Raw genomic sequence first — 16,954 nt, forward strand, 5'->3', positions numbered from 1 at the left:
AGAGACAGATCTTAAAATGAGCAGGCGTCAAAGGAACTGTTAAGAGCATAAATTATTTTTTAATCTCGTCATCGAGAATCATGAAAAAAATAAAAAAAAAAAATAAAAAAATAAATCACCCCACAGGACTAGAAAGCATGGACCGAATTTTCATGGACATATCCTATTTATAACCTGATTCATGGAATTATTTGCGTGAAAAACACAGATTTGCGTGCCTTTCTGCCTGAAAAATCCCCATACTTCAAACAGGGATTTTCGGGCAGAAAGGCGCGTAAATCTGCGTTTTTCATGCAAATAATTCCATGAATCAGGCTGTATGTGTTGAGAGGATTTTCAAGAGCTTACTCCGGTGAGGAGTTCCAAGAGGCCAACGTTGGTGGGCCAGACAAGATTTCCACAAAAGTCTAAAACTCAACTGTAGAGTGGCAGCGTTAAGACTCTGTAGGAGGCAGGCTTGGTGCGCAATACATGTACCAACTATAGAGATTAGTATGTAACTGAGGTTTACTCAACATACACACACTTATGTACTCAATTAGTATTAAAACTGCTTTACATTAAGTACAACACTTCCAAAGCCAAGTAGTATACTAATATACAAAATGTTCACCTTTACAAAAAGGTACGTGGTCTTTATCAGTGTAACTTTTTTCATCTACTAGACTGAAGCACCAACAGGGTTACATGTATTTGCATAATTGACACAAGCTTTGTAATCTAAAGGGAGGTGGGTTGATGCAGTTGGCAACCTAACTGTGTGAATGCCCTACAAGACATCAACAGGCTTATACCAACCATGACTAATAATACATCACTCTTCAGGTCTTCCAGAGCACAGCCAAACAATGCCTTTCTCCTCTGGCCCTGCATAGTTCAAAGTTGGATCACCATCAGAAATGCAGGCAGGCCGCTCCTCTACGGGAAATTACAAATCACCAACAGACACGAACAGATAAGCAATTCCAGTAAGGACTGGATAAATCAAAAGCCTGAATTCATCTGCGCCTGAAATGGTCGTAACAAAAAGCTAGCAAATAAGGAACAAGTTACTTACTTGTAACTGTTCTCCAGCATGGATTCACATGCTCATGAATATTCCCAGTCGTCAGGCTGGGAATCTTCGGTAAAGAAAAAAATTACTTTGTTTTGTTTCTGAACTGTCTTTCTCCTAATAACCAATCACTGGGTCATACTTCCCTCAGCCAATGACTGCCATCTAGCTAAGCCCCTCCTCTGGCAGCCATCTTCCGATTTGGTAGCACGTAAAGTGACAGTAGGACCAAGAGAAGCGCTGCAGAGGGTTAGGCGGGAGGGTTCGCATGTGAATCCATGCCAGACCCATGCTGGAGAACAACAGTTATAGGTAAGTAACTTGTTCCTTTTCCAGCATGTGGTCTGGCATGGATTCACATGCTCATGAATAAAGGCTACATAGCCGTAAACATGCACTACCAAGGGAGGTGGCAAGGCTCATCATTAAGCATATCTTACCTCCAAGCGAGCAGGTTGCGCAGCACAGCTTAGCCGACTCTGGACTCCTCTCTGGAATCCCGGTCGACGCAGTAAAATTTCGTGAAGGTGTGCGTCGACCTCCACATAGCAGCCCTAAAGATGTCCAGCAGGGGCACACCAGACAGGAACGCCGTAGTTGCAGCGATCGCTCTGGTCGAATGGGCGCTCGAACGGCCATGCAAAGGTCGGTTTGCCCAACCGATGACAATGAGTGATACAGCCGGAGAGCCACCTGGAAATGGAAGCCTTGGAGAGGGCCTTCCCTTGGTTCACAGGGCCTAAGTTCAAAAACAGCCGTGATGTCTTCCGAAAACTCTTTGTGCGGTCCATGTAGAACTTCAGCGCTCTAGCCACAGCCAGCGAGTGCAAATTCCTGTCAGCCGGCGACAAAGGCGACGGGAAGAAAACAGGTAACACCAAGGGCTTACTAAGATGGAAGTCTGATGGCACCTTGGGTATGAAGGTGGGGTTGGTCCTCAGCACGACCCTCGTTTCGTGGAATGTCAAGTACGGAGGCTTACAGGAGAGGGCCTGGATCTCTCCCACTCGTCATGCGGAGGTAATGGCCACAAGAAACGCTGTCTTCCGCGATAGGAATTCCAGAGGCACCGAATGCAGAGGCTCGAACGGAGGACCCATGAGCTTAGACAGCACCACATTGAGCTCCCACGCCGGGGCCGGAGACTTCATCGGCAGGAACGATTAGAAAAGTCCTTTCATGAACTCCTTCACCAGGCGATGTGACCACAGCGACAATCACCCCCGAGTTATGGTGTAGCAGGAGATAGCCGCCAGATGGATTTTGATAGAAGCGTGCGCCAGCTCCACCTTAGCCAGAGACAACAAGTACGGCAGAACTTGAGGGGCCGTACTCTGTAGAGGGTTTATCTTCTGTGCACGGCACCAGCCGGTGAACCTCTTCCATTTAGGTCCGTAGCAATTAAGAGTCAAAGAAGCCCTGGCATTGGCAAGTACCTCCTTGCAGTCCTCCAGGATCTCGTATCCTCCAATCGCTAGCGCTGCAGGAGCCAGGACTGCAGGTTCAGCAACCCCGGGTCATGGTGCAGAATCACGCCTCCTTCCCTAACGAGAAGATCTGAGTCCGCCGGAAGCTTGGCTGGAGGGGACGCCGACATGTCCAGAAGGGCACCACATCTACCTCGGCCACGCTGGTGCGACGAGTATCAACCTGCACCAGGACCGTCTGAGTTGACTGATGAGTCGCAGAAGCAACAGCAATGGTGGAAACGCATAGAGGAACAGACCGTCCCAGGGGAATGAGAACGCATCCCCCAAGCTACCCGGCTAGGGAAGCATGCTGGCAAACCTTTGGCACTTGTGGTCATCGCCGTCACAAACAGATCGATCTGGGGATTGCCCCATCGTCAAAACAGTAGGTGCACCTGATCCTGCCGAAGTTCCCATGCGTGGCAAGAGCGCAGCTCCCTGCCGAGTGAGTCGGCGACAGTGTTCTTCACTCCTGCCAGATGAAAGGGTACTAGGAACATCCTCTGGGCGACGGCCCAGTGCCATAGGTCCTGCGCATGCTTAGAGAGCTGGGGATCTGGTGACCCCCTGCTTCTGAATGTAGACCATTGTGGTGGTGTTGGTGAGGACATGCATCACCTTGCCCTTGAGGGACGGAAGGAATGACTCGAGGGCCCAAAACATGACCCGGAGATCCAGGACGTTGATGTTCAATGGCTTCTCCGGGAGCCACAGGCCTCTTGCGTGGAGATTTACGGTATGTGCGCCCCATCCCTCCAGGGAGGCGTCCATTGTCACAGTCTGAGGCGCTGAGGTTTGAAAGTCCTTGCCCGCCGCCAGATGCAGACACCCCACCACTGAATCGTTCGATGGAATGTCTCGTTGAGGGCGATCTCGTCTTCGAAGCTTCCTGACACTTATGTCCAATTGGCGTCAAGGAACTCCTGCAGCGGCCGCATCTGCAACCTGCACAGCCGAACAAGGTAGATGCATGAAGACATGCCGAGCATGGCCTTGATGGACCTCACCCTGGCAACTTCCAAGGTCAACAGCCGTTGAACCTTGCCCAGGATGGCTTTTATCCTGTCCTCCGACAGTGAAGCCAGGCGTGCCACCGTGTTGAGTCTGGCTACCAGGAACCAAGCGTCTTGCGATGGCACCAAGCAGGACTTTGCATAGTTTATCGAGAACCCCAGTTCCATGAGAAGGCGGATGGTCCTCGCTGTGTGTTCGACGGCGAGTTCCCTTGACTTCGCTCGGATGAGACAATCGTCCAGATAGGGGTAGACGTGGATACCCTGCAGGTGCAGCTACGCCGCCACCAGTGCCAGGCACTTGAAGACCCTTGGGGCCGACTTCAAACTGAAGGGAAGGGCCTTGAATTGATAGTGCCGCCCTTGGACCACGAAGCACAAACTTTCAATGCCCCTTGTGTGATGTGGAAATAAGTACAGAAAGTACAGAGACGACAGGAAATCTCCTTCCTCCAGCTGTCCAAGCACGTGCTGAAAGGTGACCATCGGAACTTCTGGGATTTGATGTATTTGTTGAGGCGGCGGAGATCTAGAATGGGTCGCCAACCGCCGGTCTTCTTTCAGACGAGGAAGTATCGCGAGTATACTCCGGAGCCCCAGAGCCTCTTCGGGACGAGTTCTATTGCACCCTTTTTCAGCATCGCTCGTACCACTAGAAGCAGTTGTGGAACACGGTTTTCTTTCCTGGCCACAGGTGGAAAAACAGGGACACTTCCTTTGGAACTCCATGGTGTGTCCATGGGCCAGCGCATTCAGCACCCAACGGTCTGTGGAGATGGACTTCCACATGCCAATGAAGTTCGCCAGCCGGCCTCCCACCGGGGTGCTCGTGTGGGGGCCCAATGTCAGAGCGGTTCAGTCCTGCTTCGCCGAGGTCGTACCACCCTGGGTCCCTTGGCGGCGACTACCATTTCCTCCGGCCTTGCTGCGGCCTCTGTAGGCCTCCTGGGACTAAGAACGGGCCGCTTGACGGTACGAAAAAGAGCTGCCACTGAATCCTTTGGAGGCACCCTGTCATTTGCCTCTGGAGGATCGAAAGGACGGCCGTCGTTGCTGGAGTGTGCCCAAGGCACAGGCAGTGTGGGTGTCTGCCTTGATGGCCTGCAGTGACTCGTCCACCGTCTTGCCGCACGCGTTGTCCCCATTGAAGGGCATGTCCAATACCCTTGCCTAGACATCCCGACGGAAGTTGGTGGCCTTGAGCCAACCATGCCAGCGAGGGCAAATGCTGTTGCCCATCTGGTGGAACCTGGTGTCGGCCATGTCTGTGGCCACCGTGATGGCATGGTCTGAAGTCACCTTACCTTCTTGTAGGATTTCAAGGGCCTCAGCCCACTTGTCTGGGAGGAAGTCCGGGAGAGGGGCGATTTTAAAACAGCTCCCGGTCGTAGCGAGCCACAATAGCAAGAGCTTTGGCCGCCTTAATGGTCGTCGCCGCCAATGAGATGACCCGTCGTCCCATGGAGTCTATCCTCTTTCCCTCGTCGTCCGGTGGGAAGTGGAAGTTGATGCTGCCGACCCTGCAGATTTCTTCCTGGCGGCCACCGAGTCCAGGGACGGCTGCGCTCTGAGGCACATCGGTGCAGAGTCTGCAATCCGGTATTTCTTCTCGTACCGGTCCCTCTTTGCCATGGTTGAGGATGGGTTCTTCAGGAGGGACAGCCCTTCGTCCCAAACGTCGTCCAACAGTGAAATCGAAAGCACCGTCTTCCTCTTGGCCTCACGTCGCTGATAAAGGAAACCCTCCTTTTCCTTGGGGTTGAGCTGAAACAGCTCCAAGGCCCTAGAGATCATGGCGTGGAAGGATCTGATCTCATCAGGGGGCAGAAGCCCTGGGTACCAGCGACGGGAGATGGGAGATTTGTTCCGTCGCCGTACCGGTCGTCGCCGTATCCGGCTCCTTCTCGTCCCTTGGTGGCGGTGTTGGAGGATAGGGGTGGTACGATGGAGGATGGACTCGTCTCCTCTTAGTTGGTGGATCCTCTGACGGTCCAGGCGCCGGATTGCCCGTCACGTGGGCAGCCTTGTCCACATCTCCATGCACAGTATGTGTATGGCTTGTAGGATGTCCTCCGATCTTCCAGTCGGTGGTGGAGGTGGTTGCAACAGGAGTGTCTGCAGTGGCGTAGGGTCCGATTCCTCATTGGTTCCCTCGCCACTCTCCCCATCTGCCTGGTCTGGGTCCTTCCCGTTGGGCCTGGCCTCAAATCCCCTCTCAGGCACCGTCAGGCTTGAAAGCCCCTCCTCAGAAGAGATCTCAGAGTTTAGTTGGACCACTGTGCCCCCGCCCCTTCTTCTCGGCCAGGGGCGACGGTCTCAGGGAGATGATCGGCATCTTCAAGGGAGTATTCTCAATGGGCACTAAAGAAGATTCCCTCCGGGCGGGCAAGGAATCTCCTTCACCAGGGATGCCACCACTCCCCTCCCTCAATAGGCGCTTTTGCCAGGCTAACCTGGGCCTTCACAACCTTAGGCACGTCCAAGGCCTTCACTGTCTGGGGGTGGGGGGCGGGGCAGCGCCTGAGTCAGTCTAGCCTTCTCCCGTAGCTTAACCGGTTGCTCCAACTTCCTTTTCTTCGCTGAGCCGGAGCGTTGGCTCGTGGTTGACTGCGTCGGCGATGCTGCGCCCAGCCTGGCAGCCGCAGAGGCCGTAACAATGTGCTCCCGGTGCCTGCGGGCTCGCAGTGCTTTGCCTTCTGTTGGGCCCCCGTTGCCAGAGCGCCCTCAAAGGTCTTAGAAGACAGGTCAGATTTCCTCTTGGGAGAAATATGTTGCCGGGGGCTCACCTGCTGCCAGGTTCTTTGTCTCCAGCCACTCAGCGAGCCGCTTGCGATGGTCCTTCATGGTTTGGGCAGACATTTCCTTGCAGAACGCACAGGCCTCCCCCATGTGCGATTTGTCCGAGTAAAGGCACCAAGAGTGCCTATCTTCCAAGAAAACGTTCCGTAGTCCACATCCTGGCCAAATCCTGAACAGAGGCATAGAGTCTCCCTCATTTTCGGCCATGTCCACGTGGTCAAGAATCTTCTGGAATCCTCAAATAAGTGAAGTTCGACGAGAAATCGCCCTTGAGGGGCGTAGAAGAATCCGAAAATAGGACCCTGTTAATCAGATGATGAATTGGTGGGGCTTGAGGCTCAATTGACCTAAAAAAATAGAGCAAACTCTGAAAAAACACAACACGCAGTAAAAGCTTGAGAGCTATAGTACGAGGACTCCCAAAGCTTGAACCTGCGGTAAAGATCTGAAGATGGCTGCCAGAGGAGGGGCTTAGGTAGAGGGCAGTCATTGGCTGGGGGCAGTATGACTCAGAGACCAGTGATTGGTTATTAGGAGAAAGACAGTTCAGAAACGAAAATGAAATTGATTTTTTTTTTACTGAGGATTCCCAGCCGGACGACTGGGAATATTCATGAGCATGTGAATCCATGCCAGACCCCATGCTAGAGAAATAAGTTTTTTTAGCTCAAAGGTATGAACATTTTTATATAGAGAGATTGTTGATCCCAAAAAAAGACAAGTTGATGCACGTTATGCATGAGGCTGCACATGTATATTGCAGTCTAAATGACCACCAGCCTCTGCCCTTGCCAGCTCTCCTTATATTCTTTCAGATGGTTCCCAAGAAACACAACCATCGACATGCAACACATCGTCAGACCCCTGGAACGGATGATTGTTTCTGGAAAGCAAGTGCACTTGCGCCACACAAACAATACCCAGACTGGAATAGATTGGTTACACAAATGGGAACAGACTAGGCTTTTCTTCCCTATTCGGCTTCTGAAGGGAAACACCTATCCCACAAACCCCAGACTGGTAAGAGGGGAACAGTAGGGCAGCAGGAGAGATCTAAGCAGAAGCAGGGAACAGCGCCGCAGTAGGGAAGACCAGTGAACCCTCCCAAAAACCTTTGTAGGGAAAGACTTACTTGATACAAGAGAGGAAAATAAAAATGCCCAGTGACTGCATAGCAAAGATTGAGGCTGTAACGAGCCAGGGCTAGAGGTCCTTCTGAAGACTTCTAGGAAGAGCCTGGTACACCCCAGATTGAGATTAGTCCAGAGAATAATCTTACTATAGTAACCAATGGTAGTGCAGGGAAGCTTTGAGGGAGGCAGAGCAGGATATAAAAAGCCAGCAGTGTCAGATGGCAGCGAAAATGTGAACGGGTGTGGTCACAGCAGGTGAAGGACGACCAAAATACCAGAGAGGAGGTCTGCAGCAGCTAGAGGACTTGGGAGGAGACTTGGGATATGTACAGAGATTGGGCAAGGGTTTGGGGGTGAGAAAGGTTTACCGATTGGGTGGGAGTGGTTGGAGGGAATATTGGAGTGGGATGCACGTTAAGGGCCAGTAGTGTGCAGAGAAGTGATATTAGGAGGGAAGGGGATAGGAGATAGTTGCCGGGTATAGACAAGGGGAGAGAATGAAACTAAGACTGGTCATGAAGAGAAAGGACAGGAAAGTGAGGAAAAGGTTGAAAACCAGTCCTCCAGAGGAAAAGGTCAACAGGACAATCAGATTACCTTACAGGGTCATGGAGGAGAGAGTCAGAAAAGGGAAGCCTGCACATTTTTTAAAATACTGCTAGATCTCCAGGTCGAGTAACTTAGTTTACCTACTCAACATAACAGAAATGCACTTGACCCGTGGCGACAATAAGTTAACCAGAGCTTCTATGTAATGTAACCATAAAGCCACTTGATGTTTGGTGCACTACTGCCACCCAGTTGCCAACCACACACACACACACACACACACACACACACACACACACACTTTGACATTTACTTCCATCAGAGTTTGTTTGCAGTAGTAAATGGCAAGTAAAAGTTTCAAACATCCCGTAATTTCATTGTACTCGCCAGCAAGGTTGAGTAGCATGCAAATGGTCATTACCGTTCTTTTTAACCTAACTAGAGTATTTTAACATAAACATGTTTCAAACACATGTAACAGACCCAGAAAAGAAGCCCCTAAAGTAGTGGACATGTCTTAAAATGATGAAAAATAATCTGTTAGATTTGAACCTATGCCTTAGCATGCCCATAGAAATGGAGGTGGGCCTGTGCATGCATGGCATAGCACACGTTTGGCCATTTGATACATTACAAATCTGCAATATTAAACAGTTACACATCGTCACAGAGAAAGGTGGGTAGCTGAAGGTCATCTACTTCTCAAACGGAAAATTTTAGAAAAGAATATAATTGTTAACCTGTATGTGTTCGCCTGTGTCGCTGTAATTCATCACTGCGAGTGAATCTTTTACCACAGAACATCCAAGTACATACGAAGGGGCGCTCCCCTGAATGCCAACGAAGATGAGCTCTCAAATGAGATGTTTTTCCATAAACTTTACCGCATCCAGGGATGTGGCAGACGTGCTGTTTTTTTTTCCCCAAATTCGTGCCCCTAAAAAGCGTAGACAAAATAATTCAGTTAGTATTATTTATTAATCAAAAACTTGTGAAAGTTGAAGACTCTATAGCCAGTCCAAAATGCAGTGTACCATAATGGAACTAGTTAAAAAAGTCCATACTGGGAATGAAAATAGTGACAACTGCCTAGTATATGTTGCCAAAGACTTCAAACCAATATCTTGTTTGCTACTGTGACTAATGAGATTAGGTAAGTGCTGCACCTATATGAAATAGATCACATACCGGAAGCATTTCTTTTACTTTTCACAATAAATTCCATTTAAAAAATTAATTAATTTAGGGCAACACATTTTAAAATCGGAAACCACTCACCGCATCAGTTCTTCAATTCTACACACACTTGCCTACTTGCCAAGAGTAATTTATCTCTAGGCAACAGCTAGTTCAAATTGATACCTGTGTTAAACACATAACTACATGTAATTGGCAGTCTTTTAGGCAAGAGAAAAAAAAACAATGGTTACATTACTCTGTTAATTAAGAAAACAAAAATGAAAATAAAAAGAAAAGGACTGCCTCATGAAAGTATCCATAGAAACATTAATTATTTTAAGTTTGCCAATATTACAGACTTCTGGGGACTTCTTACACCTACTTCCTGAAGGATACACGGCTGATGTACACAGATCAGATGGAGGGTATCAATTCCTATAGCTTGCAGCACTTGCCACCCCCAAGCTGGTTACCTTTGTAAGCTACCAGTTTTCTTGTCCCTGGACAAGTTCATCTTTGTGCTATTATATACGCAACCTTCTGGGGAATGGTTCCACCTGTTATTGCAAGTCATTTCTTATAACGTTACACCCTCAGGTTTGAAATTCAGATTCAAGGAGCAGGAGCTAAAACCAGCACCTGGGTGTCAGGCATCAACCAGTAAGCAGGAGCTACTTCTGGGGAACCAGGGTACACGGTGCATTGCAAATCCAACTTCCACATGAGACATACACTACTTTTTTGCCACTTTTATATTTTAATGTGTCCTATGTGACTCAAAGTTAATGTCGCATATTGATGTTTGTAAGGCACCAGTTGGCCTAGGAGCCAAATGTAGGTCCCGTTAACCATTCGTTTTAAGCTGACCAGGCACTCCTAGGTTAGGAGACAAATAACTCCAAGCCATTTCGAACCCTGACCTGGTTCATCAGATAAATACAAATAAGATACATCTGCTTTGGGGATAAGTTTATCCTGATGTACAATATGGGCTTGCTTTAGTTTTTTACTAGGACTGCACCTATTTAAACCTGAAGCGCGTTCCCAAAGTCTGAGGTCTAGAAAGGATTCTCTGCCGGGACTGCCATTCGTAAAGTATTTGATTATTTATAATACGCTGCATAAACCAAACTAAATTAACTGCACCTCGGTGCAGATGTTTTTAACAACCGATGAACCAGAAAAAAATAATAAATAAAGAAAATAAGAATTTGGTAGGTTTTCAAAACAATGGTAGGGAAGTATTAGCTCAGATATGAGAAGTAAGAATGTGTGTGGACCTAGGATGTCCATCTTTTCTAGACATGCACCGAGATGAAAACGGATTAGTGGCACAAAGGGTATTTTCTGGATGAAAGACATGAACCTGGTCCGATAGATAGGATGGTGAAAAAGTATGGATACATTTGATAACCAGTCAGTATTTTGAACTGAATTCTCTGCCTGACTAGCAACCAGTGAAGAGCTTTCCGAAGAAAGACTATGAAGGAAAACTTTGGCACACAAAATATAAGTGACTGTAGCAGTTTGGGCTACCTGCCAGAAATGCAACAGCACAATCCAATTCGGAATGAACCATTGACACAGCCACAGAATGATCGTCAGCTGGAGAAATAAAAGGAAGGACACGACAAAGTAAGCAAGGTCTATGAGACGTGTTCCGCAGAGGGGTCAATGGCCTCTGCATCGGAGCCATGGCTGTCGCTCACATCCTCGTCACTCGAGGCGCCTGCACAGACGGGGGAAACTACTCTCTGCCTGCTGCATCGCATAGGCCGCCCACTGCTTTGTCCGCTAATCTTTTATCGTCTTCCGATGTAAAAGTTGGCAGTACTTGCAGGATCGTTCATCGCGGTCCCGATGTAGAAACATGTTACACTTCCGGTGAGGAGTGTCTTTCCGTAGATATTTCGTTGCAAGAAGGGCAATATTTAAAAAAGGAGTCCTGTCCATACCTCAGGTTAAAAGCGACAGCGAAACCGGAAGGGAAAAGAGGGGAGAAGGTAATGCATTCTACAAAAGAATCAAGACCCTAGTGCCCCACTCTCCCTACTGTATAGGCCTGGCCACAGGGCCGAGGTCGACCGAAGCACCAGCCGCCGAACTCTGCAGTCTTCGGGGTTGAGTCAGGGGTAGTGGTCGATGAAGAACAAGTTACTTACCAACTGGTAACGTTCTTTTGACTGTGCGTTCCTCCAACGTATTCCTCATCTTTGAATCACGTCCAGCTTTGGAAAAAGTTTCTCGGAAGAGGGCGCTGTGTGTCGATGGCATCTAGGTGTGTCGATGTCCCTCTGTCGAGGGTGACGTCATCGGGTGTATAAGTAGCATGTGAGGTGCCTGTTGGCCTCAGTTTCGTTCGTGTTGACTGTTAGCCTAGGCAAGCAGTAGTCAGCCCTGCGAGAACGAACGAAAGCTAACAGCATAAAAAATTCTACAGAGGGGTAGGATGTGAGGGCGATGAGGAATGGGAGGGCGATGAGGAATAGGAGGAGGAGGAGGAGGAACATCCAATCGGAAGAACGTTACCAGTTGGTAACTTGTTCTTCGAATGGATTGTGTCCTCCAACGTATTGCTCATCTTTGATAAGACTCCCAAAGCAGTATGTAGAATTGGAGGAGGGAGGAGAATTTTGAAGGGTCGGCTTTTTATAAAGCCGAATACAGTACCGCCTTACCAAAGGCGACATCCTGAGAGTGGGAAGCATCCAGACAATAATGCTTTGTGAACGTATGGAACGATGATCATGTTGCAGCATCACAAATGGATCGAATAGGTGAAGGAGTGCAGAAGAGGATATACCTCTAGTAGAATGAGCTCTCAAACCCTCTGGCGGAATTTGTAACATGTTGAGATGCCAAGAATACTCCACCTGGACAAAGTCTGTTACGAAACAGCTGGTCCTAATTTTCTTACGGTGTAGCCAACAAAGAGTTGGTCATCCACTCTTCGTTTGGAGAATCTAGAAGTATAGAAGCTTAAAACTCTTCTAGGGTCCAATCTATGCAGCCTCTCTTCCTCTTTACTGGAATGCGGCAGGGGGTAAAATGCCAGCATAACTATCTTTTGATTTAGATGAAAATCGGATACAACCTTAGGTTCGAAGGAGGGGTTTACCCTCAACACAACCCGGTCCTTGTGGAATACGGTATAGGGTGGCCTGGAAGAGAGTGCACGCAACTCGCTCACTCTATGCGCAGATGTCAATGCAACCAACAATATGGTTTTGAAGGTCAACCTCAATGGGCATGTGTGCAAGAGTTCAAATGGGGCACACATTAGACATTTCAGAACCAAATTAAGATCCCAAACTAGAACCTGAAAAGTATAAGGCAGGAACAGGTTTGTGAGCCTTTTCACAAATTGAATCACCAAAGGAATTTTGAAGATAGATCATTCTTCCGAAGAACGCTTTAATATGGAAAGCGCTGCCAGGTAATCTTTAATGGTTCCAATATTAAGACCTTTCTGTGCTAATGAAAGGAGAAAAGAAAGCACATCCGGAGTGAAACTTAGAAAAGGATCAACATTCTTTTCCCTGCACCAGTCGCTAAATATGTTCCAGCGGCAACGGTACAGAGATTTTGTTGCCGGCCTTCTTGCCGAAAGCAACACCTCCATCACGTCATCCAGGAGGTCCCAATGCAAACTTTCAGAAACCATGCGTGAAGGTTGAGAGTGTTGCCCTCTGGATGGAGAACCTGCCCCTCCCCTTGCAAGAGATTCTATTTGTGGAAGACGCATCAGAGGACAGATGGACCTATCCAGAAGGTCTGGGGCAATTAGGACTATGCGGCTTCCGAACCGTCTCAAATTACTTGAGGAATGATGGGGAAAATCGGTGGGAATGCGTATGCAAGTGGAAAATCCCAATCCACCACGAACGCGTCTCCTAGAGCTCCTATCGGAGGAAATTACCTTGAACAGTACCTTTCGCACTTAGGGCCGCAAACAGGTTGCCCAAAGGATGAAGATCTCTTGAAGGACTTCCTGAGCTAGCTCCCACTCGTGGGAGACTGCTCTGCCTGTTCAGAGCATCCGCCGTCGTGTTCTCCACCCTGGCTAGGTGAACTGCCAATCAGGAGATTGTCGAATTGCCCAGCTCCAGAGCTGCATTGCCTCTGTGCACAGAGGTAGTGACCCTACGCCTCCTCTCTTGTTGAGGTAATGCATGGCTACTGTGTTGTCTGTCATCAGGACATTCTTTCCCTATACAGAGGGCAGGAAGGCCTTCAACGCTAGCCTGATTGCCCTCAGCTCCAAAACGTTGATGTGAAGTCTAGACTCCGATGGAGAACAACGACCGCTGACTGTCAGAACTTTGGTGTGGCCTCCCCACCCTGTGAATGAGGCGTCCGTCACTACTGTAATTTCCGGCCATGGTTGCAAAAGGGTTCTCCCTTCTCAGAATATTGTCCTCGCAGGCCCACCACAGAAGGTCCTGTGAGACTCATTGGAAAGTCGGGCCGACATCTTTCCTATGAACTGGGACCATGGTGTGCTTAGAGCCCATTGAAGGGATCTCATTCTCAGGCGAGCCGCTTGCACCAGAAAAATGCAGGATACCATGAGGCCGAGCAACCTCAAGAAATCAAAGGCCGGAAAATTCTGGGCATTATGAAATTCAGTAACCATCTGAAGAATGTCTTGAGCCCTCACCTTGGGTGGCGAGCTCTTTTCCTAGGATGTGTTAAGGACAGCTCCCATGTACTGGAGCTGTTGGGAAGGCGTCATCTGGGACTTCTTGTAATTGAGGGAGAAGCCCAGCTTGTGAAGGGAATGGCATGTGACGTTGAGATGATCCAAGGCTTGTTCGGGAGCACATGCCCATATCAGCCAATTGTCCAGATAGGGGTAAACGTGAAACCCCCCCCTCTCCTGAGATGCGCTGCCACCACCAACATCAGTTTGGTGAATACCCTCGGGCGGAGGTCCACCCGAATGGCAGGACTCGAACCTGATAGTGCGAGCCGCTAATGGCAAACCTCAGGTATTTTCTGTGCTCAAGATGGATTGGCACATGAAAATAAGCATCCTGAAGGTCCAAGGACACCAACCAATCCTGTAACTGGCGGGCCTTTAGGTTCTGAGAAAGTGTGACCATCTTCAATTTGTCCTTCCTGAGGAACTTGTTCAAGTATCTCAGGACCAAGATGGGTCTCAGTCCTCCGTCTTTCTTGGGGATCAAAAAATATGGGGAATACCAACCCATGTTACTCTCTGATACAGGTACTGGTTCTATAGCACCTTTCTCTAGCAGGGTTAATTTCCTGCACAAGGAGCAGATCTGGAATCCTCAAAGAGTGTTTCCCAGGTAGATTGGTGTGAGGCTGCATTATGAATGGAAGGCAGTAACCTTGGGCTATTGTCTGCAGAGCCCAAGCATCTGAAGTAATGACTCGCCATTATTCGAGATGCTGTGACAGTCTAAACCGCCCCTTCCCCCCGGACCAGTGATTTGTGACGCAAGCTCTCCAAGTGGTTTTGGGGCGGTTGCTGCAGCTGCTGATGGCAAAGAAGCTGTAGCTTGAGGTGGCTTTGCACTTTTACCTCGCCCACCACAAAGTATTTTCCTTTGGCCTCCGACAGGCCATTCCTCTCGCCTTTCCAAATAAGGAGTAGTAACGATAGGATTGCCCCCCCTCCATGACTGTCCGGACGAACGAAAAGGCCGAGGTTGTCTAACAGCAGCTCGGAAAGATTTGGAAGCCACCTTTGAGCTCTGCAACCTCTCAATGCTCTCGTCAGCCTGGTTGCCAACATGGCGAGACCCGCCAAATGGCATGTTTAGAAGATGAGATTTCACGTCCGGTGCAAAACCTGACTTCGCAACCTTGCAAATCTGCGCATTACCGTGCTCTTAGCCATGGACCTGCTGATGCTGTCTGCATTGTCCAATCCAGATTGAAGGGATTCGCGCATGGCTTCTTTACCATCCTTAACGATGCTAGGAAACCCCCCCTTTCCTCCCCTTCTGGAATGTGCTCCACCGCCATGGATATGCACTCCCACAGAGGGTACGAAAACGTGGCCAAGGCACATGTGGTTTTGGCAGACTTCAGGGCCATACTCCCAGCTGAAAATACCATATGCATCCATCCACACACTTGTCGTCCCTATCTGGAAGGATGGTAGGTGTGCTGCCTTATTTGATGTATCTGTGGCTGCCTGGACCACCAGACTCTCGGGAGTGGGGTGCTTGCACAGATAGCCGGGGGTCGCTACAGGAAGGGCAGTGTTTTCTTGCAAGGGATTTATCCACCACAGGGATGGTGTCCGGGGACTCCCAATTTCTGGCCACCCTATTTTGTAAAGCCACGCGAAAACGTAAGATTGGGTCTGTAGGTGGACCTTGGTCCAGAATATCTGTAAGGTCATCTTTGACAAATTGAACCGCTGTCTAGCCCAGCCTAGATATTCCACCACCCTGGACATCAGGTGACGATATGAAGAGTCAGCATGCTCTCCTGGCTCTGGCCTACCATTTCAGGCGATGTGTCAACGACACTGGCAATATGCAGTGTGTCAACAAGGTCTCTCATCCTGCTCTCCTCCGAAATAAGACATTTCGGTACATTTGGAGTTCCAAATTCAAGGACAAAGGGGCTATATACTCTTCACCAGATCTTTCCTTCAACAATTGAAGAAAGGGATTTAAAATACTCCTTCCATGGCAAAGGGTTAAAAGTCTTTTTTTTTTTGGGAGCACTCAAAGGTGTAGCAGGTTTCACAGAAGGCTTTGGTTTGGCACCTTTTGCACCTTTATCAGCGTTTACATTATCTGTAGGCTGTACTGAAACCACAATTCTCGGTGAAGGTTTTGGTGTTGACAGTAGGATTCAACCGTTCCCTTTGAAGATTTTGACTTCGAGGGTTGTGGAGGCTTCAATGGAGTCGATGACCTTGAACGCTCTTCACGTCTCGGGTGACATCTCACCAGAGCCCTCGAGGGTTCCCGATGTACCTTCCTTTGACCACCCGTGCTTGAGGGCGCGCGAGTGTCGGGATGGGACCGCTCTCTGCCAGCTTCCAAACAAGGTGCGGACGGAGGCTTACCCTTTTGAAATATTTTCAGCATTTCCAAGCGGAATGCTTCCCACTCTTTAGATGACAAATGTTTGGTGGGGCATTTTACTTTTTCTGGGATTTCGTCCGACGATGATGAAGAAGATGGTGACCGATTGAATCATCTCCTCGATCGCTTCGACGAGGACAAGCGGTGTGAGACACTACGTGACCTCAATTGTTTGGCACTCTCTCTTACATCGAGGAGAACGATCTCCAGTGTTGACCGTCGAGGAAGGATCGGTTTTAGTTTTACGGGACAATTTCCCTACCTGTAACATCCCCTTTCGTTCCCGTAGGGCTTTTCCCGTCGTAGCCTGACACTTTGAGCAGGAAATTGGTGTCATGGGCTTCTCCCAAGCACCACAGGCAAGAACGATGCAGATCCGTGATTGAATTGCGTAGCAATTTACTAGTGAGGCTCACCGAGTCTCCGAAGCAAACGCGTTATCAGAAAAACGGAACTGAGGCCAACGGGCACTGCGCGTGCTACTTATACACCCGATGAAGTCACCCTCGACGGAGGCCTTCGAGGGACATTCGACTCGACACCAACGCACAGCCCTCTCTGCTGAGAAAGTTATTCAGAATCAGCCGAAGCTGGATGCGATTATCAAAGATGAGAAATACGTTGGAGGACACAATCCATTAGAAATGACTAATATTAAATGAGCAACAGTCGAGGACTATGG

General features: G+C 48.9%; 1 protein-coding gene across 2 annotated transcripts in view; it reads right to left on the reverse strand.

The window, feature by feature from the left end:
- SP3 (Sp3 transcription factor) overlaps positions 1-16,954 on the reverse strand; it is a 191,711-nt gene that overhangs the window by 68,099 nt on the left and 106,658 nt on the right. For both annotated transcript variants that reach the window (XM_069616236.1, XM_069616235.1), the window contains one exon: positions 8,758-8,954. In XM_069616236.1, coding sequence (XP_069472337.1) covers positions 8,758-8,954 — 197 coding nt within the window. The remainder of the gene's footprint in view (positions 1-8,757; positions 8,955-16,954) is intronic.

Source organism: Ambystoma mexicanum, chromosome 9 (genome assembly GCF_040938575.1).
Source record: "Ambystoma mexicanum isolate Mex_15411 chromosome 9, UKY_AmexF1_1, whole genome shotgun sequence".
Classification (NCBI taxonomy): domain Eukaryota; kingdom Metazoa; phylum Chordata; class Amphibia; order Caudata; family Ambystomatidae; genus Ambystoma; species Ambystoma mexicanum.